Source organism: Leptonychotes weddellii, chromosome 9 (assembly GCF_054177405.1).
Source record: "Leptonychotes weddellii isolate Sample4059 chromosome 9, ASM5417740v2, whole genome shotgun sequence".
Taxonomy (NCBI): Eukaryota; Metazoa; Chordata; class Mammalia; order Carnivora; family Phocidae; genus Leptonychotes; species Leptonychotes weddellii.
The window spans coordinates 87,836,434-87,860,326 of record NC_138377.1 but is presented as its reverse complement, the minus strand read 5'-3'; the positions used below and the strand labels follow the sequence as shown (position 1 = coordinate 87,860,326).

Sequence of the window (23,893 nt, the reverse complement as noted above, 5' to 3'; positions counted from 1 at the left end):
ATATTTTCTCGTACATAAATTCATTTTCCCCATGGGTGACGCTTATGGGGAAATAGAGATGAAGGGCTTAGGATAGAGGCTTCAGTCACCAAGTAACCATAGTTTTACTCTCCATCTCTGAAAACAACTCCTGAGCTTTGGTCTCCACCCTTGACCTCTCACGGAGACACAGCATCAGGAGGAGGCTTTCTTTAGATTAGTTCCAGGGATTTGGAGAAGAAAAGAGTTAGGAAGCAACTACACTAAATTATTCAGTTCCCCTCTGTCCCTCGCCTTCCCCTATTTGTGGCTTCTGGGCTGCCCTCAGAACACCCGCCCCGGAACTCTTCACTCTAGGTGTGGGGCAGACATGTGCCGTTAACAGTGGCAGAGAACGAGAGCTGAATGGACAGCTGTCCCTCTCCTGCCTCCCCCAGACGTCTCATGAAGCCTCTTGCCTCAGGCCAGGTCTGCTACCCTAAACAGGGTAGTTTAAAACTAGGGGTTTCTTACAACTTTTCCCTCAGCTGCTCCCCTGAATTTACCTATCTTGGGGCAAGAGAGCTCAGTAGTCATGCTTGGGACAGCATCTTGGTTGGAATCAGAGGAAATTTGACTGTGATGTCATTGCTTTTTGTAAATTGACAGTGTTAGCACTGTAAAACATATTAATTTCTTAGGGATTTCTAAAGAGGGCCGCATGACACTCATTAGCCATGTTAGCAATTATGATCTCATGCAGTATAACAATTTTTTTTACTTGATTTTACTTTAAGCAAATTCCCCCTTTAAAAACTTAAAAAAAAAAAAAAAGACAAACTCTAGGTATCATTGAACCCTTCCCAAAAGCACTTCTACATGAATTGTCATATAACCCTCACAGATTATATAGACAGACTGTAGGAGTTCATTATTATCCCTGTTTTACAGGGATAGGCATCTGAGTTTCAGAGAAGTTAAGTCATTTACTCAAAGACTCCATAATTTACTCCTCATGGATTCTGTCCTCAGAATTCATATTAATCTAATAGTTATGTCTGTTGAGCACTTGAAATGTGGCTAGTTTACATTGAGACGTGTTGTGAATATAAAATACATACCAGACTGGGAAGACTTGGTGTACAAAAAAGAATGAAATAGTTCATTAACACTTTTTTGTATTGATTACACCTTGAAGTGATAATATTTTGCCTATATTGGATTAAGTGAAATAAAGTTATTAACATTATTTTGCCTATCTTTTTGACTTTTTTCATTATGGCTACCAGAAAATTTAAAATTACATTTATGGCTTGTATTTCTTTTGGATAGTGCTGATCTAGAACCTTTCTTATTGAATTGGCAGCTTTGTTTTTTAAGATTAAGCACCCAGTAAATCCGTTTTACTTTTGTTTGTGATTCGCAGGCACTTTAAAGAGGAGGAGACCCCCACAGCCCATTCAGCAACCCCAGCGTCAGAGGCCCCGGGAGAGTTATCAAATGGGACACATGAGACGTTAACTGCAGCTTTTGCCTTGGTTCTTCCTAGTGCCTACAGTGGGAAAACTTCACTCCAAAGAGACACCTATTAAATCATCATCCCCAAACTAAACCCTCACAAATAACAGTCGGAGAAAAAATGGCAAGAGATCATGTCCTCAGACCAGGTGGAATTACTTAAATTTTAAAGCCTGAAAATTCCAATTTGGGGGTGGGGGGGGTGGAAAAGGAACCCAATTTTCTTATGGACAGCTATTTTTAACCTAATGGCACAAAGTCTTAGAATATTATTATGTGCCCCGTGTTCCCTGTTCTTCGTTGCTGCATTTTCTTCACTTGCAGGCAAACTTGGCTCTCGATAAACTTTTATCACAAATTGAAATATATATATATTTTTTTCAACTGCCAATCAAGGCTAGGAGGCTCGACCACCTCAACATTGGAGACATCACTTGCCAATGTACATACCTTGTTATATGCAGACATGTATTTCCTACGTACACTGTACTTCTGTGTGCAATTGTAAACAGAAATTGCAATATGGATGTTTCTTTGTATTATAAAATTTTTCCGCTCTTAATGAAAAATTACTGTTTAATTGACATACTCAGGATAACAGAGAATGGTGGTATTCAGTGGTCCAGGATTCTGTAATGCTTTACACAGGCAGTTTTGAAGTGAGACTCAATTTACCTTTTTATAATGATAGAGTTGGTTCTGATACTCCTCTTGTCTTCATCCCATGGCTGCTAAGAGCATAGGAGTGACTACGTTGAAGGACACAGTTAAGTGTGCAGACTGGACGTGCGCAGCATACTACTTCAGAGTCCGTTCTTACGTAAACGTCTGATTTCTGCTTACTTATTTTAAACTTTCTAATTCAATTCCGGTTTTGAAATTTTAATCACGCTTTGGTAGAAATTATGTCAATGAGATGATTTTTTTATTTGTAGCCTGTTATTTGTGTTTTCCGTATATCTAAAGTATGCTAATTATGTTTTTGGTTTTCTCTGATATGGAAAAGAAAAAGCTGTGTCTTTTATTTTATCAAAATATTAGAACAGTTTTTTCAGCATACTATCACTGATCATTGGTAACCACTAAAGAAGGGTGATTTGTTCAACTAGTAGTTAAAATTGTAGATAGGCCTTCTGACATTTTTTTCCTTAAAATATGTTAACAACAGTGAAGGTGAAACAGCACAATGTCCCATTCCAAATTTATTTTTTAAACAGATGTAAATAATTGGCTTTTTAAAGAAAGAAAGCAAAAGCATTTAATGTATTAACAGGCTTATTGCTATGCAGGAATGGAAGGGGGCATTACAACAAAGTTTTAAGCTTGTGACATATTTATTGCTTCTGTTTTCCAACTACATCACTTAAATTAGAAGTAAACAGCTATGATTTTTCTGGCTTCACATAGGAGGCAAATTTAGAGAACGTTGAAAAGATTTGTGTTTTGGCTTTTTTTTTTTCCTTTTTGTTTCTTAAGAGTATAAGGTTTACACAATCATTCTCATAATGTGACGCAAGCCAGCAAGGCCAAAAATGCTAGAGAAAATAATGGGATCTCTTCCTTGTAAACTTGTACAGTATGTGGTGACTTTTTTCAAAATACAGCTTTTTGTACATGATTTAGAGACAAATTTTGTACATGAAACCCCAGATAGACTATAAATAATTCTAAACCAACAAGTAGGTAGATATGTATGTAATTGCTTTTAAATCATTTAAATGCCTTTGTTTTTGGACTGTGCAAAGGTTGGAAGTGGGTTTGCATTTCTAAAATGGTGACTTTTATTCTGCAAGAGTTCTTAGTAACTTCTTGAGTGTGGTAGACTTTGGAACATGTACATTTTTTGCTTGTAATGTTATCCTGTGGTAGGGTTTTGGCAGGTACACACTGCCCTATTTTATTTTGAGTCTAAGTTAAATGTCTTCTGACAAGAGATACGTGCACTGAACTCTTTCCACTGCAAATCAAGATGTGGTAAAAACAAAAGGATCAAGACAAATGAGATCTAGTACTACTGTCAGTTTAATGTCCACTGTGTTTTATACAGTATCTTTTTGTTCACTTTGGAAATTTTTACTAAAAATTGCAAAAAATAAAGTATTGTGCAAAGATGTAAGGTTTTTTGAAACTTGAAATGCATTAATAAATAGACTTGATGAAATCAACTTGAAGGTTCCATACTCTTTGAACTCTTGAGAAGTATCAAAAGGAGCTTCCCGCAAGGCAGCTTTTCCTTACTAACTGAGAGATGATTAAGCAGAGAGAGGATTGACTCTTTCCGCACACCTACAGATAGTTTTATTCCAGGTTAGGAGTCCATAAAAAAAATGTATGATCAGTTATCTCTGTATCTACATACAATGATCATTTAAAAAAACATTCAGCTGATCTCAACTGCTTTACATTACTTCTAATCAATATTCAAAATGTTTAAAAGTCTTTGTCTTGGTAGATGAGCAGAGTCATTTTGGAAACTGTGGTCTTACATATTTTTCGCAAAGTTTTGAATACTAAGTACCTCATTTATTTTAAAAGTCTATTGTAGTAGTACGTTTTAAAATTTGGAGCCACATTTCCTGTTTTATCAAATTCATAGCAAATCAGAGAACTGACATTTCAGTTTTAACTAGAAAAAGAATTATAAGCCCAGACTGGTGCCCTGCACAGAATAATCTGCCCCAAATTCTTTTTTTTAAATCAAGACCAGCTATAAATAAATAGTATTTGCTAAATGAGTAAGTATGCAATACTTTTTAGTTACTTTGATTTATAAACATCAAAGTATATATCATGTTTAATTTTGTTTGTTCGTGAAGCCATTAATTCAGATGATTGCAAATTTGTTGTTTTTACTTACAGTTGAATACTTAAATTTGTTTAGAATGTTTTTCCCCCTCAGTTTTCTAAATTCCAGCAACAACTCACAAAACAAAATCAATAAAATAAACTATTAGGGTTTTTGGACTTGGTGTTCCCTGTAGCTTCAGGAAAGATCATACTGTTGGGGAAGGACTTTTTAAAGGGAAAGATGACTTTATCTGGTCAGTCTTATTTTCTGAGGTGTCTTCAGCACCTGTGCTTCGGGTACTTCGTTTTTATCATATTCACAGGCTAGTGAAAACTGAAGATTTCTCCAAATTGAGCAAACTACTTTTAAGTTCTTCTCTCTCCGTGTGGCCGGTACATTTTAAGATGAATAATGATTATTATTTCTCCCAAGATGGGATTCGTGTCCTTGGCAGCTGTGCAGTTGTGGGTGCTTGTGCTTGAGAAGGCTTTTAATTTCTTGTTAAGTATTTCTAATGGGAAGTGTTAAGAAGGGTCGGTGTAGTAAATGCATTACAAAACTGGACAGCCCTTCTTCAGGGGTATAAGAGGAGATGATGTTCATTATCCAGAATTAAAAGGTCATTGTCTCCCCAAACTGGAGAGCAAGTTGCATACGGTTTTAAAGCAGCTGCCGGGGACAATTCATCTTTAAAGAAGTCTAAATTTGCAATAAATTGTAGTTTCTTGAAAAACAGTTTGACTTCTAAGTAATAAATATGGTCAGTTTGCCCCACAGAGCTCAGCTTCAGTTTCGACATTTCTATGTTCTTGATTAAAAACAACTCCTATTTAGTTCTCTTTTTCCATTTATTACCAGTTTAGTTTTTCCCTTATTGTTTCTGTATCCAGCCCTTCATCTTATTAGGCTACAAAATGAGCCCTTGTGTGCTATATTGCGATATTATTTGCATGTTTAAGAGATACACATGTGTGCACTAGTTTCAGTAGAAATTCATATATTTTATAATTGATAAGCTCTTCAGAGTGTGTGTTCTCTCCCATAAAAAGCATTGGGATGCTAGGTAAAATGGAGGGTTGAACAAAATATTTATAGCCTCTGCTCTTTCCTAAAATCTCCACTAAAGTCACAGTGACTGGGGAAAGAAAAGAGCATAATCCAACAAGGATAAGGAATACTGAAGCAAAGACAACAAGAACACAATTTTTGAAACTGGAAAGCAGGTGAAGTAGTATCTGACTTGGCAGGCCCAGGGAAGCCAAGTCCTAAGCCAGCAGTAGAAAATGAGAATGTTCAGATTTTGGGATATAGCTTACAAGACTTCTTTCTATGCATGTGGTTAAAGGCATGCTATGAACACTTCTGTACCCACCTTTCTTATTTAACAATGTACTGATATAGTATCTACATCATTTTAATGACTATAAATGTTTCATTCTAATGACTTATTCTATGGATGTACTTACTGTACATTCATAAAATTAACCAGTTCCCTCTTGTTTGCATATTTAGGTTTTTAGATCATTTATTATTTTAAACAGCCCTACAAGGAAAATGCCTAAGCCTAATAAAATAAATACCTAAAAGTGGAATTGTTGGGCTAAAGGTTTTTTAGAGGTCATGGATAAAAATTATGATATTGTCTTTCAGAGAGATGGTACCAAGTTATATTCCTACCATTATCATATAAGAGTACTTCCACCATTAGCATGTTATATGCTTTTTTCAAAGTAATCTCTACAGCAACATGGGGCTCCAAGATCAGGCGTTTCATGCTTTACTGACTGAGCCAGCCAGGCACCCCAGCATATTATATAATTTTTTTTTTTTAAATCTGAGAGCCCCATGCTTAAAAATTCACATATATGCAGCTACATGAATTTATTAGAAACAGTAGAAAACTCCTGCTTGATTGACTTTATTAGCTTTGAACATAATTCAAGTCAAACATAGTGCCCCAGTTGTGGTCTCTAAATGCCATTTTCTTCAAAGAAACGGGACTTCCTTGATGAATGGCTAATTCCAGGTCTAGAGAAAGAAATGTACAAGAAGAGCCTAAAAACCACTCTGTCATACCAGAAAGCAAATAAGCCATTAGAAATTTGTCAGAAAAGATTCAGGAGGCACCTTAAAGAAGTTCCCACTGGCCAAAGCTGAGATAATTTTAGCATCAATAAGGATAGCATCTGCAAGAAATTGAAGCTCATGTTATGTTTACTCTAAGAGTCTACAAAATCATAGTTACCTTTGGAATATGCTCTTAAAGAAATATACCCAGCTAAGTAGTTAAAGAGGAAGGATAGGATATCACCGTTTTACCCCATAATGATTAATGGATCTAGGCAATGATCACCAGTAACTGCTAACCCCACAAAGAGATAGCAAACATTTTGTGCCTCTTAACGGAAATACATATACCACTTATGAAGCAGATTCTACCAAAAGTCGAATCTGATGCTGATTGAGCCTCTGTAACTGATCACCTCTTTACTAGAAATACAGAAAAGAAAGGAACATGTTAATTGATACCACAAGAGATTCAATCAGCAAAATCCAGACTCTGGAAGACTATAGGACCAATAACCTGTTTGTTCAATAACTGAATTGCAAGGGAAAAAAAGATGGGTTAAAAGAGACTGAAGAGATATATCTACCAATACAATTTATGGGCTTATTTGGATCTTGATTTGAATAAACTTAATTAAAAAATGAGACCATTGGGGAAATCTGGAAATAACTGGATATTTGATGACTTTAAGGAGTTTTACGGTTATTTTTAGGTGTGATAATGGTGTTGTGGTTACATTTTTACAAGGAGCCCTCCTAGAGATGCAAATTGAAATACTTAAAAATGAAATAATACAGCATTTAGGATCTGGTTAAAAATAATTGAGGAGTTTGAGCTGGGTAGTGTGTGGGAATATAGATGACCATGAGTTGATAATTACTGAAACTGGGTGATGGGTACTTGGGAATTCATTATACAGGTACTATTTTCTCTACCTGTGTTTATGTTAGAAATTTCCCATAAATGTTTTTTTTAAGTATGAATCAAATTCATACAGAAACGCATTGTTTTTATTTCAACAACCATTCATGATACTAGCCTATATTTACAATGATTTTTTATAATGATTTTTTTTACTGTAATTAAACTTGAATCAGTCAAGCTAACATAATTAATTATATTCTGCTCCAGTTACTATGAATGATTAACTGATTTCAACTGCTAGGGTAAGTGCTTGAAGCTGTCAGTCATTCAGCAGTCATAGCAAGCGGGCCATTCCATCCCTCTTTGCGCACTAGTTTTTGTTGGTCTTATTTATTCACATTTAACCTGTGTGTCCTGTAGTAGAAGAAATAGAATAAATAAACTCTACTCTTTCTTGTTGAAATGATAATGATCTCCAGAGGTGGAAATATATCTTTAAAAAGATATCCTGGAGTTGTTTGTTCTCAGTATAAAGAAATTAGAATAATTTGATAGAGTGCAGTTTGTCTTATATAAAAAGTGATTGCATTGCATGAGTTTTCGAAATAATTTTGGAAAAGCAAATACTGAACGAATTAGCCATTCTTCATTCATTCTAAATGTGTATTTCACTTTTTTCCCTCTGCCTTTTGGGCATGGGAGTTTTAGGCTTTGTATTTCTAACAAAAAAGCCCAGTTTTTGTAAATCGAGGTGTCAATATGTTGTGATTTTCACTATTTAGTTTTGTGATTGTAGTTAGTTCTCATTTTCCATAAGTTCCTATTAGGAGCATCTCTGAATAAGTGAATTGACCTTTTAAACACCCCCCCCCCCAACCAATTCCTTGAAGTCTTATCTCAGAGGATGTTTGGAATTCTTTGGCTCTGAAGGTATGCATAGACTGGTTGGCATGCGCTGGTAACCTCAGTTATTCATGGGATGGGTCATTAAGCGCTGGGTTGTACCAGCACATCTGCTAGATTAATAGGTATATATTGGTGAACGTAACAATGTCCCTGCCCTCGTGAAGCTTACGGTCTGGTAGGTTAGACAGATGTTAATCAAATAATCATGTGGGTACATGTACAATCTCAAGCCTGATAAATGCTACGGAGCGGACACTTCTGTTGATGGGAGAGCTGATCATGCAGGGACGGGACTGAGGGAGGAGGTGGGACCTGGTCAGGAAGGTCAGGGAAGACTTCCCCAAGAGTGATGCTTGAGCCCAAATCTGAAGGATGAAGAAAAGGGGTAAGTGGCTCAAATAGAGTTTTTAATAATATTGAAAGGTTCTATACTGGGTGCTGATAGCTAATTTTTCTTTGGGGAAAGGTAACATTTTTTGCTCTTGATTTTATTATATGTGAACCTAGCCATTCAGATTCCCTTGTGAGTTTTTAAGGGTGGTTTTTCATTTTGGCTTAGCACTGTATTCATTTACTGAAGAACTGGCTTTTCCTTTGGCAGATATGTCCTACTTGGTGGTGGTTCTTGAGGATGTTGGCTGGCCTAACAGTTTGGAGGTTGTGAAAGGCTCTTGGCTTTTCAGACCTTTTCCTCTGAGCCATGGCTGCCCATCAACTCAGGATCAGGACATCTAACCTCATAGTGTGCTTAGTGAGGTGACCCTCTGATGTGCGCTCTGGCATTCTGTACATGCTTCTGTCCTAGCTCGTGCCACACGGCCGTGCTAACCCTGCTTCATCTAAGCCAAGCTCTGGAAAGGATCATCGATACTCAGTGGCTACCTCAATTCCCATTCTCTTACCAACCTCCTGCATTCTGTCCTCACAGCCCTCCAGGGACAGCAATCTGTGCTCTCAGGGAGCTCATAGTCTAGTAGGAAAAAAGAGCCCAGCAATTAGAATGCTGAGGGATTTGTGCTGTAAAACCTACAGATACAGGGTGGCTAGAGGCTCAGAGGAGATGCACATGTGAGCTGACATGACTCCCCAGAGGAGATAGGCTTGAGCTGAGTTTAGGAGTTTTAGTAAAAGTTTGCTCAAACTTGTCCAAACTTCTCGTCACAAGCTTTGAGCAATGATGTCATTGCAGGGTGGTTCCTTGACTGCTTCCTGCTCTGTCATACTTTCATGCCCGTGGGTTTGTTTTTCCCTCTGCCTGGATTGCCCCTTCCCTCTTGGTTCCTCTACTTTGTTAGTCTGTATGTCCTTCAACTTGGTCATAGTAAGTGTTCCATAAATATTTATATTTTAATAAAGGGTGTGTGCTTTGTAAATAGGCAATGAAGCTAATTTCACAAGATAAGCACAAATGTTAGTCTCATTACAACATATTACGGACACCCATACTTCTAACTTTTAACATCTCTGATTCTAAATCCCCTGGCTGCACGACCTCCTCCCTTTGCCCCCAGGGAGAAATTTTCTTTCAAAATCTAATATGCACTTGTATTTATAGAGAATAAAATCTACCCACCACGTTCTGTGCGAATGGGAAAAATACAGCTTAGCTTTCGAGTGTGTAAGCAACAAATTGTAACTCCTGGCAGAAGGAGAGCTGGATTCATAAAATCTCGAATTAGAAATTAAATGGGGAGGCCCTAACTTCTTCATGTGTGAACAAGTGTTTTCTTAAGCTAAATCATCTATGGCATTTTTTGACTATTTCATAACGAAAAGTGAAAGTTAAACATTTTGTAGGTGGTATTTTCCCGCCACAAACCTCCTGATCAACATTTTTCTATAAAGTTTTCCCACAAAATTCTAGTTATGTGGGTTTTTAGACAAATATTCAGGAAAAGAAAAAAAGTTGGGAGGGGGTATGGATCCCAGGGTCAAATGGAAATGCTGAGTTAAAATCAAACACGTTTTTGTTTATTTTTATTTTCATTTATTGATTTATTTTAAATGAAGTACCTTTCAGAGCCTCCACTATGATCTCTAAAAGGGTCTTAGAGCATGCAGTGCTCCCAACCAGTTAACTCTTCTCCTCTTTCTCCCCTTGAAGAGTCTGGGCTCCGCAGAAGCATTTTGGGGATTGCTGCTTAGATGGCAGGTACCTTTGTAGGGTCCCCATCCAGGGACAGATTCTGCTTACATAAGGAGTTCTCATTGGGCTGGAGTTTCACGAATGCTACAACACACGATGCCAAGGGCCGTGGGGGGGACGACAGGTCGCAGAGACTCAGAGGACAGGTGACCTGGCCCCTCCTTCACCTCTTAGAAACCTCTCTGCTTTCTGTGGCATTCATTAAAACAGCTGCCTGGGACAGTGATCTTCAGCTTTGTTGATCTGATACCCCACACTTAAAGATCTTGGGTGCATACTCCTGATAAGGACATATAAATGTATTGTTGCACTATTATGTATGTTTGAAAATATGCAAAACTTTTAAGGACAAGGTTAAAAGTTAATGGAAGTTATTCCACATTCCAATGAGTCATTTTGCACAGACCTGGGTATATGAACAACCCACTTTGTAAACCTCTGGCTTTAGAGACAGAATCTACGTATCTTTCAAATTATCTATCTGTTACCCTCCCTGCATTCCTGGGTTAAGTATGCTTTCCAGTGGAACACTGTAGCTGTTGAAGAATGCAGGCTGCCTCTCCATATTTATTCCTAATGATGTCCAAGAGAGACTAAGTGGAAAAGCAAGTATTAATAAATATGTCTGATTTCTTGTATGTAAACATTTTTAAGTTTGTAAAAATATGTAATTTATGTATAAAAATGTCTAAATTGATACATTAAAAATGGCTATTTCTGAACACTGGAATTAAGGTTTTGGGAAAGGTTTGGGAAGAGGATTATATCTTTCCATATTGTTTGAATTTTTTATGAACTTGGATTCTTTTTATAATAAATAATTTTTAAAGTCACTAACTCCATTGTGATGTCAAATATGTTACAAGACACTGGGTTTTTATTTTATTTTTTTTTTAAGACTTTTTAAATTTATTCATTTGAGACAGAGAGATAGAAAGAGCATGAGCAGGGCAAGTTGCAGAGGGAGAGGGAGAAGCAGGCTCTCCGCTGAGCAGGGAGCCAGATGTGGGACTCGATCCCAGGACCCTGGGATCATGACCTGAGCCAAAGGCAGAGGCTTAGCCATCTGAGCCACCCAGGCGCCCCTGGGTTTTATTTTTTTTAAGTTTTATTTATATAAGTAATCTCTACACCCACCATGGGGCTCGAACTCATGACCCTGAGATCAAGAGTTGCTGGCTGTTCTGACTGAGCCAGCCAAGCACCCCCAGTACATTGTTAATGTTGATTGTTGAAATTGAGTGGTGGAAACATTGGGCTTCATTATACTATTTTTACTTTTATGTATATTTAAATATTTCCATAATAAAAAATTAAAAAGAAATGCAAAAAAAAAGTCTATGGATATAAACCACATAGTTAACAGGATTATCTTGGGGGTGGGAGAGAGTTGGGGAGTAGAGCTCCAGGTACATTTCCCCAGATACGTTCTATAAGCATGTATTGCTTTTATAATGGGAAAACACATAATTAAACATAAACACACACACACTGCAGAGCCCCCAGTGGGAAGAGTTTTGTGTGTAGACAGGAGTTTAAGATACTTGTTTGACTTCCCAGACTCTTGTTAGTTTCTAAGGGAAAAGACAAAACGAATGTGCAAACCAAAAGTGTTTAATATATAGGGCCCAGCTGTTCCATGTTCAGATCTTAAGGCTTGTTTTATAATACAATTTCTAATTCTTGAGCTTGTTACATAATAAAACAAAGGGGAAACTCCAAAGCATATCCAAACACCCCTGCACAGTCCCAGCAGCAACAGGGAGAGCACAGCGAGTGGTCTGCCATGAATAAATTGCACTGTTAGCTAGTTACCAGGCTCCAGGATACGAAAGACAGTATCTTTAAGTAGAGTACCTAATTATAGCTCTCACATGGGGCTCAAGGGAATTAATATGTAAAGGATGTTCTGTGTTGCTTACTGCAATGGTAGGCTGCATTCATAGACATATAGAATCTATAAGGAGGGAAATGATGGTTCATTAACTGTGTGACCTTGTAAAAGTTAGTTAAGCTCTGGGTACCTCATCTGTGAAATGAGGATAATAATACTAGCCACCTCAGGGTACTTGTGAAGATTAAATGAGCATGTTTGTAAGGCACCTTGCATATGGTGAGTACTCAAATGCCAACTATTCTTGTTTTCATGTGAAAAACTGCTTATTGAACTGAGAACATTTAGCTTGCAAGCAGGTGTTCCCTGATTTTAAGTATCTTCTCAAACAGCCATGTGGTTAGGGCTGATTGGTCTTTGGTTAATCCCATTACCCTTGCCAAGAGTAGGAATGGGCCTGTAACCCAATCTGGCCAGTGAGATATGAGGGGATTTCTACTTTTCTTTCTCTGGATGTTGTCTTGTCTAAGTATGCTGCCTGGAACGGTAGTAGCCAACTTGCTATCAGCCTGAGGATGAAGCCAACGTCAAGGATGGTAGAGGAGAGAAAAGAGAAAAAAAGACTTCATCTTAATGACATTACTGAGCTGCTGAATCAGCCATCCCTGAAGCCCACCCTACCTTGGGACTTAACTTCTTTGTAAGACTAAAAAAAAAAAATTTTTTTTTAATTTAAGCTTGTTTCTGTTAGCTTCCTAAAGCATCATAATCAATAGAAGCTGTACCAAAGGAGATGTGAGGTGAGAGTGGTGGCATTTATTCAGTCATATTTATTGAGTACCTTGGAATGCAAAAATAAGAAGTTTCAAGCACGAGGAATGGGGATTCTGGAAAGACAGCAGCTTGAACACATCCTGCCTCTTTTCTACTTGCAGTGTAACCCATCTGCCTCTCCTGAGAAGAGCAGCTGCCAGGGCCTCCAGGAGGCAGACAAGGCCCCAAATGTGGGTGAGGCTCTAGGCTCTGGCAGAATCCTGACAGAGAGAGGAGCGAAACAGAGAGCCACAAGGAGGGGAGCAGGGGGAAGGTCCTTGTGAGTGTACCTGGTCTCCCTGGTTCCTAAAGAGCTGAACAGATGGACTGAGTTGCCTCCACCCCTGAGTTGGAGAGGTGAGAAGAGGAGGAAGGGCTTCCTCCTAATGCCTCACCAGATGACTGGCTGCCCATCTGCTGCTAAGCTTGGGCCAGGGGAGGCTGAGACTACTGTTCCTTCTACTGCTTTGGGAGTGCTGCCATTTAAGATATCCCAGGACACGGGACAGAGCCCCAGTGAGCAAACAGAAGGAAAAGATTCCTAATGTGGCCCAGCAGCCTAATGGAGAAGAATTACAAGCAGAATCCTCAGTACAGAAATAGCTGCTTTGAAGCAGAAGAATAAGAAAAGTTAAGGAGATTTAAGTGCAACACACACACACACACACACACACACACACACACTGATTTTCTGAGACCAAAAATGATTTTGATGTAAAAATTTCAAGAGATGAATTGAAGGAGAAAGAGGTCACTGTTGATGTCTGAATTAGTCTCCTGGAAGATAAGAGAAAGATACACCTAAAGGCACAGAGCAAAAATACACAGATATAAATCAAAAGATGGATAGAAATCCAGAAGGAGGGTGGGGGGTGTGATAGAAGAGGCGATCGATAATACAAGGAAAGTTTCTTAGCTGAAGAGAGACTTGCATCTCACAGAGTTCCAGGAAGGACTGATGATGAAAAGACTCCTAGGCGTATTCTATCTTTGAGCTACAAGAAAGAGAAAAATCTTACACGTTTCTACAGAGAACAAGTTACCCCTAAAAGGGAAAGAATCATCCTAGCACTGGACTGCTTATCTACAACACTGGAAGCTACAAGGTGGAAAACTGCTGACCAACCAAGAGGATTGTGTGGAAATCCACCAAGACAAACCTCTGTACCTTCATTTCACTCAGTCCTGCAGATTAACCCGAGAATACGTTACCGCTTGCTTTTACCTAGCACATAAATTCAGAGTCAAAGTCTCCAGAAGACTGAGGAAGGGCGAGGAGAATATGAAATGGTAAAAGGAATCATCACTCAAATCCGGGTGTATCATCATCACCTGGGTACTCAAAGCACAGAGAAGCTTGTTCCTCAGACTGTTGAGTGTGGCTGGGCTCTCCACTCTGTAAGAGTATATTCTTTTTCTGGATTGATCACATCACCATCTGCCTTGACAACTCTTCTAAAAACAGTCTGGAACTAAAAATAAGGAGCGAATCTCAGTGAATCTGGGCACCGGGGGTGGGTGAAGAGGAGGGAAGTGTTCCAAAGGTCTCATCTGGGGAGTGGCTGTGGAACTGGTGGAGGAAGTGAAAGTATTCTGAAGTTTGGAGTGCAAGTAGTGGGGGAATGGAGTATTTTGGTGGGAGAAATATATGTCTGGTTTTCATATTGTGGTAAAGAAGTACGTATCTGATTATGAGCAAAAGGAAAGAGAGAGTAGCTGGAAAGAGAATGGAGATTCACAAGAGAAGTCATGTAATAAGATGAAAAGGGGAAAATAAGATCAATTTGATCAACCTGCAAAAATAAATATAAGTAAAAGGGGGAAATAATAAGTAGAATAAGCCACCAAATAAATGAGATACCAGGAGCCTTCTAATCATTACGCTAAATGTGAATGGACTGGATTTTCCCATTAAAAGTCAGAGACACAGATTGAGCTAGAAATATAAATAAGTCTGCTATACACTATCTAGAAGGACAATATCTTGAAACAAAATTTTAAAGAACTATAAAGAGCAGTTGAAAGTGAAGGGATGGACAAAGATGCCATGCAAGCATAATGAAAAAGAAAATAGGAATGGTAAAATTAATAGCAGACAAGGAAGAATGTAAGGCTAAAGGCACTCTAAGAGGGATATTACATAACCATATAAAGCACATATGCAGAATTAACATTAGTAATCCTATGTATACTAAACAATGTAGATGCAAAGACAACTTGATAAAAATTTTGTAGATTTCAAAACATGTTTTCCAGAATCGAAATATACAAAAAATAAGGATATAGAAGAACTGCATAATACAATCAACATACTCAATTTAATAGATATACAGGTAACCTTACGTCCCTTAAATGAAAAAAAGCCAGATTTTTATATATTCATAGAACATTATAAAAATCGATTATGTGCTTGATCACAAAGAAAACCTTACCAAATTTAGACATGAGATATTTTTGTTGCCACATTTAATAAAGTTAGAGATAAAAAATTTAGATGTCCAGAATAGCTTATTTATAAATGAAGGAATACTTCCTGGCCAACTTTTGGAGCATAGAGGAAAATAGAGCTAAAACAGCAAACTAGAAAGCATTTGGAAAGGGGGAATGCTTTATATCAAAATCTGTACTCAGAGGAAAACTTATAAACTTACATACCATTACTATTTTTTTTAAAGATTTTATTTATTTATTTGAGAAAGAGAGCAAGAGTGCGTGCATGTGCTTGCTCGCAAGAGTGGGGTAAGGAGCAGAGGGAGAGGGAGAGAATCTCAGCAGACTCCAAGCTGAGGTTGGAACTCAGTGCGGGGTGGCGGGGCTCCATCCCACCACCCCAAGATCATGACCTGAGCCAAAACCAAGAGCTGGAGGCTTAACCGACTGAGTCACCCAGACACCGCAGACTCAGAGGAGATCTTACAGACGTAACTTATGTAGTCCTTTAGATGTTTTTTTTTTTTTTCTAGAAACCCTTTTTTTTTAAAGTACATTACTTTTAAAAAGTACATTACTTTATATTCCTAAATTAATGGGCCTATTTTATGGGCCTACCCATGTCACTGTATGTCATTGTTAAAAAAATAAGACTCATTGTACCTCTTACTCCATTAGAATTTCAGGATATAAGGTAGAAAACAAACAAGTGGGCTGTTCAGAGCGCATCAGCCATGCAATGAATGAACCCGCCAATCACCCAGGAATTGCAAGAACTTAGAATTATTCCAAATGTACTTCCTAAAATGATAGTATTTAAATATATTCTTAAGAAGAGTATCTCTAGATCTTGGGAGAAATATTATCATTCTCCAGCATAGTTTCTCTTTATAGTTAACTAATTTAACTTTATAGTCTATTGGTTTCCCCCTTTTTTTTCCTTTGGTGGATTATATCTAAATTTAATGTTGGACAGAGCACTACATAGCGTTCCTATGACTTAATCTTATTTTCCATGAAAAATGTGTGCGTTTGCTCAGTTACCTCAGGCAGGATTATTTGAATTTCAGTTTAGTTTGGGATTTTTTTCCTGTGCTTTAATGTTACGTCTTCATTTACTCATGATTGTGATCATATATAACTTTGTATTTTTCTTGCTTGAAGGCATTTCACAAGAATAATTTTAATAAATGTTATATGCAATAAACAAGTAAAAGCTGAAAACCGAAGAATATTACATGCAAAAGCACAAGGACCAGATGGTTTCATAGCTGTTTTTCTCTAATTAAAAAAATAAAAAGATCATCACAATCTTATCTAAACTATTCAAGGCCATATATTAAAGCTGTAGAATATCTAAACATGAAAATTATAGCACCAAAAAAGTAGATCAGTTTCACTTACGAAAACAAAGGCAAATTTCTTTTCTTTAAAAAGATTTTAATTTATTTTAGAAAGACAGAGATTGGGGGGTGGGGGGGAGGGGCAGAGGGCGAGGGAGAGAGAGTCTTAAGCAGACTCCATGCTGGGCACAGAGCCCTGACACAGGGGTTGATCCCTGGACCCTGAGATCATGACCTGAGCCAAAACCAAGAGTTGGACGCCTAACAGACTGTACCACCCAGGCGCCCCAACAAAGGCAAAATTCTAAATAAAATTTTAGCAAGTCAAGTCCAGCAATGTTATAAATGTTATAAAAAATGTTATAAAATGTAAAAAATGTTATAAAAAATGCATTGTTAAACCAAGGAGGGTTTAATCCAAGAACGCGAGTGTGAGCCAGTATCAGGAAATTTATGAGCATAATTTATTTTATGAATAAACTAAAGAAGAAAATCTTTATATTACTAAGGCATTTCCTAAATTTCAACAGCCAATTCTAATAAAAATAGAAGAAAATCACCTAAATACAATAAAGTTTACTTGCCAAAACCAAAAAAAAAGATGTATTATAAAGGCAGAACATTAAAACGTTAATGTTAATCAATATCAATATCAATATCAATAATGAAACAGAGGTGTCCGCTACTAGCATTCTTAGTTAACGTTGTCTTGGAACTTCTGGCAAACCCAGTAAAGTGAGAAAAACAATAAAACAATCACTCACTATATATATATCTATCTCGTCTTTTTGGTGATGAAGGGATTGTATGTCGTCGCGCACTGAAATAACGTTCTCAGACACCAATCTGAGTGGCCGGGCAGGGCTGCCTCTGCAAGGGAGAGCAGCAGCCGCTGAATCCTGCACACAGCTTTTATTTTGCCTTTTTTTTTTTTATCAGAAAAGCAAGGACAGATGCCTCCAAGCGTGGGAAAGGAGTACAAAGTGATGGTGAATATATATATATTTTTTAAAGATTTTATTTATTTGTTAACAGAGAGAGAGACAGCAAGAGAGGGAACACAAGCAGGGGGAGTGGGAGAGGGAGAAGCAGGCTTCCTGCTGAGCAGGAGCCCGATGCAGGGCTCGATCCCAGGACCCTGGAATCATGACCTGAGCCGAAGGCAGACGCTTAACGACTGAGTCACCCAGGCGCCCCTACAATGTACTTTCTAAAACTAACCCAGGAGATCATGGGATCCTGCTCCTACTGGGCCATTGCATTCAATAGCCCGAGAACACGAATGCTGCTGACATTTCAGCTCCTTCCACAGTCACCCCTTAGGGCTTACAATATACTTTCTAAGAAGAACTTCACAATTGTATACCATGAGATTCTGGTAGGAAAAAAAACAAATAGAGTTAGTAAGATAGTTTCATAATGTGGACAAATATAGAATATATAAACAAAACCCAAAAGCCATTCTATATAGTAATAACCACTATTTAGTAGAAATAATGAATAATTCTATTCTCAATAAAGACAAAAAATTAAAATTCTTAGGAATAAATAAAAACTGTAAAAGCTTATTGAAGGACATGAAACAAGATTTGAAGGGTGCCTGGGTGGCAAAGTCAGTTAAGCGTCCGACTCTTGGTTTTGGCTCAGGTTGTGATCTCAGGGGTGTGGGACCAAGCCCTGTGTCAGGCTCTGAGCTAAGCAAGGATTCTGCTTGGGATTCTCTCTCCCCCTTCCTCTGCCTCCGCCCCCCTCTCCCCTCCCCCCTGGCTCTCTCTTGCTCTCTCTCAAATAAATAAATAAATCTTAAAAAAAAAGACTTGAACAAATGGAAAACATACCATATTCCTGAATGAGAAGACCTCATATAACAAAATGCTCAGTTTTTCTTCTGCTAATTTCTGTATTTCATATGATTCCCAATTAGAGCATTAACAGTGATTTGGAGGGGATTGAATAAAATTACCATGATATCCATGTTATAAAAGAAACGTTAGACTTTTTTTTTTTCCAAAGATTTTATTTATTTATTTGACAGTGAGAGATGCACAGCAAGAGAGGGAACACAAGCAGGGGGAGTGGGAGAGGGAGAAGCAGGCTTCCCACTGAGCAGGGAGCCCAATGTGGGGCTTGATCCCAGGAACCCAGGATCATGACCTGAACCGAAGGCAAACGCTTAACGACTAAGCCACCCAGGTGCCCCAAAATGTTAGACTTTTTTGACCTAAACAAAAAAATCCAACTACTGTGTAGCAAAGAATACTATAATTAAAGTCGATAGAGGAATAGGTTTGGAAAAATGTTTGCAAAGAAGCGGAAAGATAAAGGGTTAACATATTTCATAAAACATGTAGTTTTTACAAACTGATAAGAAGACAAGCATTCTAACAGCAAATGAGATTTGAACATTTTAATTCACAGAAAAGCAAATCCAATAACCATCTGGAAAGATTCTCAAGCTCATTAGTAGGTAGGGAAATGTAGAATAAAGCAACAATGAGGTCATCCCTTATACTCATCAGACTGGCAAAAACTAAAATAAGCAATAAATATCTCTGCCTGGAAGGAGGTGGGGAGAAAATTCATACACTGCTGGTGGAGCTGCAAATTATTGCATTGTTTTGGGAAAGCAACAGGGCAACATCTATTAAATTAAAAAAAATCATTTGATCTAGCAATTCCCCTGCTAGAAACATTTCCCTTAAATAGGTAGATGTAGGATATGATTTTAAATGCAGCATTTTTCAGGAGGGCAAAGAGTTGTAAGCAAAGTGAAGACATTTTGGTATAAGACTATTTGAATACATTAAGACAGCCCTACAATGTAGAATATTATGCAGTCGTCAAAATAATGAATAGCGGTATCAATTGACCTAGAAAGATTTTAGGAGGCACTGTTGAGTCAGAAAATCAATCAGTTGAAAAGAATATATAATACCGCATTTTTGTAAAACAGGGATATCTCCCTTCCACATGAGAATGTGTATATATGCTTGGGTATATGGCTGTAGGCAAATTTCAGTTACACCTCTAGTTGTCAACATGGGTCAAGGGACAAGGCACTGGCCCAATCAAGAAGAGTAGGAAAATATTGTACTAATTTCTCTAGCATGTATAATTCTACTTATATGGGAATGAGGAAACGATCTGTAGCTCCTGCCTTACAGGGATACGAATGATACATCATTACCTAAAAAATAAAAGCAAGTTGCCGAGTGATCTATATACTATGATTCTATTTCGGTGAAAACAACAAACAGTCAAAACCGGGGGGTGTATAAATGCTCGTGGGTGTTTGAAGGAACATCGTGGGAGGCTTCCTATTCCCTGCCCTAGCTCACTGGTGTAGGGCATGAGGGGGATGCAGGGAGGTGATTGTAACATCTCTGCATCGTTTCACCTGTTGCTTTCATGCTTCTGTAAAACATCTTAAAAATGAGAAATTTAAAACAACCACATAAACGAAACCCAAGAACACATGAAAACTTCTGCCCTGAGGTGCTCCCACTGTCATACAGACTGTGCTCAGCTATTTGAGGCATTAATTTGGTCTCTGTGGCTTCCAGGAAAGAACCTGAAGAGGGGAAGTTACGGGCAGTCAGATCTCCTCTCTGCAAGTGTAGGGACTGCCCTCCACTTGTAGGTGCTCAGCCACAGGTATGATGTTCCCCCCGAGAGGAAGGTTTTGGATGAGGTCAGTGTTGTCCCAAATATTCTGATGAGAAGAATTACCCAGGAAACTTGTAAAAATAAACATCTCTGGGACCTCTCCTCACCCCGCTGAATTAGAATCCCCACAGGAGGGGGTCTAGGAAGCTGTATTTTCGTTAGTGTCCAGGCGATGCAGATCATCAGAGCCGGGTGGGAAACACTGGCCTGCATTCACGCTACTCCCAGGGTGGTCTGGGGACCAGCAGTGGTTATACCTGCAATGACATCACTTGGGAGCTTGCCAGAAATGCAAGCTCACGGGCTCCGTGGTGGACTGAGTCCCAAATGGCAGTGGACAAGGTGCCCAGGCACAGCACAGTTTGAGAACCATTGCTGCAGATGATCTGTATGGTCACCCCCAACTCTAACTTATTTGGCATGAAGAGAGTTCTCAGAGTCTAGAAAATCCTTTTTGTGGTAGACCTATATGAAAAGTAAAAATGGGGCGCCTGGGTGGCTCAGTCGGTTAAGCGACTGCCTTCGGCTCAGGTCATGATCCTGGAGTCCCGGGATCGAGTCCCGCGTCCGGCTCCCCGCTTGGCGGGGAGTCTGCTTCTCCCTCTGACCCTCCCCCTTCTCGTGCTCTCTCTCTCTATCTCATTCTCTCTCTCAAATAAATAAATAAAATCTTAAAAAAAAAAAAAAAGTAAAAATGTAGTCAAGGAACACAAGGGCTTTTAATGAACTGACTGAGGCAGAGGCTGAGCCAGGCTGCGGGGAGGCTAGCGGGCGGGAAGAGATGGCGTTGTCCTTGAGGTGGGAAGGGAAGCCACCTCCTACCCCAATCTGTCTGTGTTTTTGAACCGGATGAGAAAGCGGTGAACTCTGTTGTGAACAGATACAGTAGTTGGGGTTTACAGTGTATTCAGAAAGACTAGACCTACCTCTAAAAGGATGAACGACCCATACTTGTTGGTTCAACACGTATTTGCAAGATGGCAACTCTGTGCCACAGTGGGCTGGGCATTTAGAATAAAGCAGCCAACAGCTAGAGTCTCTCCCTGATTTCACAGAGCCTCACAACATCCAGTGGGGGAGACAGACATTGGATAACCGGTCCCATAAATCGCCAGGACGAGGGTGAGGTGGTGGGAGGCACTCGCCCTGGGTGCCCAGTAGAAGAGGGGCTCCAGAAACTCACTTATCAAAATAAGTAATATTTTAAGGCACTATTTTTAAAAGGTCAAAATTAATGAAAAAACCTATGATGAATAAAATAACACAACTTTATATAAAGACGGGATCAGTGTTACTGGTTTCTCCTTTTGTTCACGGCTCCACAGGGCCTGGCCACAGATAATTTTTCCAGAAGAATGAAAAGATGTTAAGAGTTATGGAGAACAGGATGAGCTGATAGAAGCTTTTGGAGGGTGGGATCATCCTCCTTAAATTATCCCCAAGGCAGTCACACCCGAACTGGGGGGGATGCCAGTGAAGAAGCTGGGAGAAGTGGAGGGGGCGTGAGTGACATAACGATGGGAGAAGGCCCAGAGGTAGGACAGAGGTTTACACTTTTGAGGGAACTGAAAGGTGGCCCGTGTGTCTAGACCCACTGTTTTCAAACTTCGGTTCTCAAACTCAATGCATGTTAGAACATCTGGAAAGCTTTTAAGTCTCAATGCCTAGGCCTTGCCCAGACCAAGTAAATAAAAATCTCTAGGGCGGACACACCAGTGGCTTTAAAGTTTTCCAAGGCAGTTCCAGTGCCTTGCAGGCTGGGTTGAGACCTGGTGGACGTGGACAGGGGGATCCAGGGCCAGAGGAGGCTGACTGGAGGGAAGGGCTGGGCTTGGCCAGAGGCCTTGGAGGTTAGGGGAAAAATATGGGACTTTTTCCTTTGAACGGCTTTACACAGCCGTTGGTAGGATGATAGGATCTGACCCCAGCCCCTTTTTTTTAAAGCTCGCCCTGGGTGCTGTGATGAGAAGAGTGGATGCAGCGGGAAGAGGTGGGAAGTTGTTGCAAATGTCCAGCGAGGACAGCGGCGGCGGGGGCTGGACTGATGGCAGCCTCGGTGCAGAGATGAGGGCGTGCTGAAGGATCTGGCGACTCTTCAATCGTGGGGGCCCAGAGGAGAGGCGACATTATGGATGACCCCCTCCCCCGCCACCTTGCCCCAGTGTTGGGCATCAGCGGTTGAGGGGTGGTGTGGACATTCATGAGCCACAGAGCAGGGGGCATGGAGACCCGTGGGTTCGGGAAGGCAGGAGAGAGGTTCAGTGTGGAACTTTCTGGGCTTATGAGACATGGGGCACTGCTGCATGGGCATTTGCATCACAGGGGAGAGCCCCACACCGAAGCTGTGGTACACGGTCAACGGGAAAGCCTGCACAGTGGCTGAGGTTGCCTAGGGAGAGAGAAGTGAGGGAGCAGAGGAGGCCCAGGCCCCCAGAGAGCCGACCTGGAAGAGTGGAGCCGAGGACAAGGAGACCGAGGAGCCAGAGAGGAGGGAGCAGGAATGACTGACTACCAAGGGAGCACTCAGAGACTAGAAAGATCCCCAAGGGCTGGACGGAGCTAGGAGATAACTGTGAGAATAATGGGCCTGGATAGAGAAATAAGATGCACTTAGGCAGGGAGGAGGAAATTGAGGGGAGAGGGTTAGAGGGAGGAGGTATAAGAAAAGGCAGAGATGCGAAAAGGATTGGGGTGTCTGGGGGCCATTGATCATGTACTGGGATTGGAGCCGAAGTATGTAGTATCCTATAAGGTTAGCGGGTAGATGGCGACTCTTGGGATTCCCTTCTTGTTTCTTGCCCTTGCTTGTCTCTGTCTCCCATCCGTCCGACTAATCCCTAATCCGGCTCTGGGCGGCAGGGGGGGCGGGGCGCATTGCCCTGGGCAGCTTGGCTTCTTGCTTTGTGCCACCCCCCCACCCACCCCGGGATGTGCAACTTTGGTCATAGCTTTCACAATATTTGCAACAACATGATCAAGGTGAACACTGAGGACAGTCAGCTTTGCTGTGGAGGAGAGTGCATTCATTTAGAGTGAATGGAGTGATTGTTTCCTTCTCCCTGACTTCAGGCACCTCAAAGAGCCCAGCTGCAGTGTAATCGACGCTTCTCTGTCTCTTTCCTTGTGCTCTCTTAGAAGTAAAAGCACAAACAAGCTTTTGCCTGAAAGGCAGGATGCCAGTGTTATCTTTCCTGAGTGGGCTCATAAATACAGATTCTTTGGAGAGAGGTGCATATAATGAGTGCACGAGCCAGCATTTTGCATGTGCAATGAACAGATGTGGCTGCATTATTCAGTTTCCCTATTTGACTTCCCTACCAAGATGTACTTCAGAAAATGGGATGTCGATGAACACATCTTCCCAAGTGAAAATAACCCATGCCAAGAGGAGTTTCAAATGTTCTGGTTAACCATTTGTCATGTTGGCTTGCTTATTGAGTTCTCTGCCCAAAATGTTATGACATACTGTGTCTCTTCAAGTTTTCCTCCTAGAGATGAAATAATTTTTTAAAAAGATTTTATTTGTTTATTTATTTGACAGAGAGAGGTGGAGAGAGTA

At 39.8% G+C, this 23,893-nt stretch overlaps 1 protein-coding gene and 1 long non-coding RNA gene across 5 annotated transcripts in view; one reads left to right on the top strand and one right to left on the bottom strand.

The window, feature by feature from the left end:
• The window catches only part of ADAM10 (ADAM metallopeptidase domain 10), a 136,343-nt gene extending 132,702 nt beyond the window's left edge, over positions 1–3,641 (top strand). For all 4 annotated transcript variants that reach the window (XM_031031060.2, XM_081831165.1, XM_081831166.1 and 1 more), the window contains one exon: positions 1,385–3,641. In XM_031031060.2, the coding sequence (XP_030886920.1) occupies positions 1,385–1,479 (95 nt within the window). In that variant the 3' untranslated portion in view covers positions 1,480–3,641. The remainder of the gene's footprint in view (positions 1–1,384) is intronic.
• LOC102749095 (uncharacterized) overlaps positions 1–23,893 on the bottom strand; it is a 476,674-nt gene that overhangs the window by 244,303 nt on the left and 208,478 nt on the right. The gene's annotated exons all lie outside the window — the stretch shown is intronic.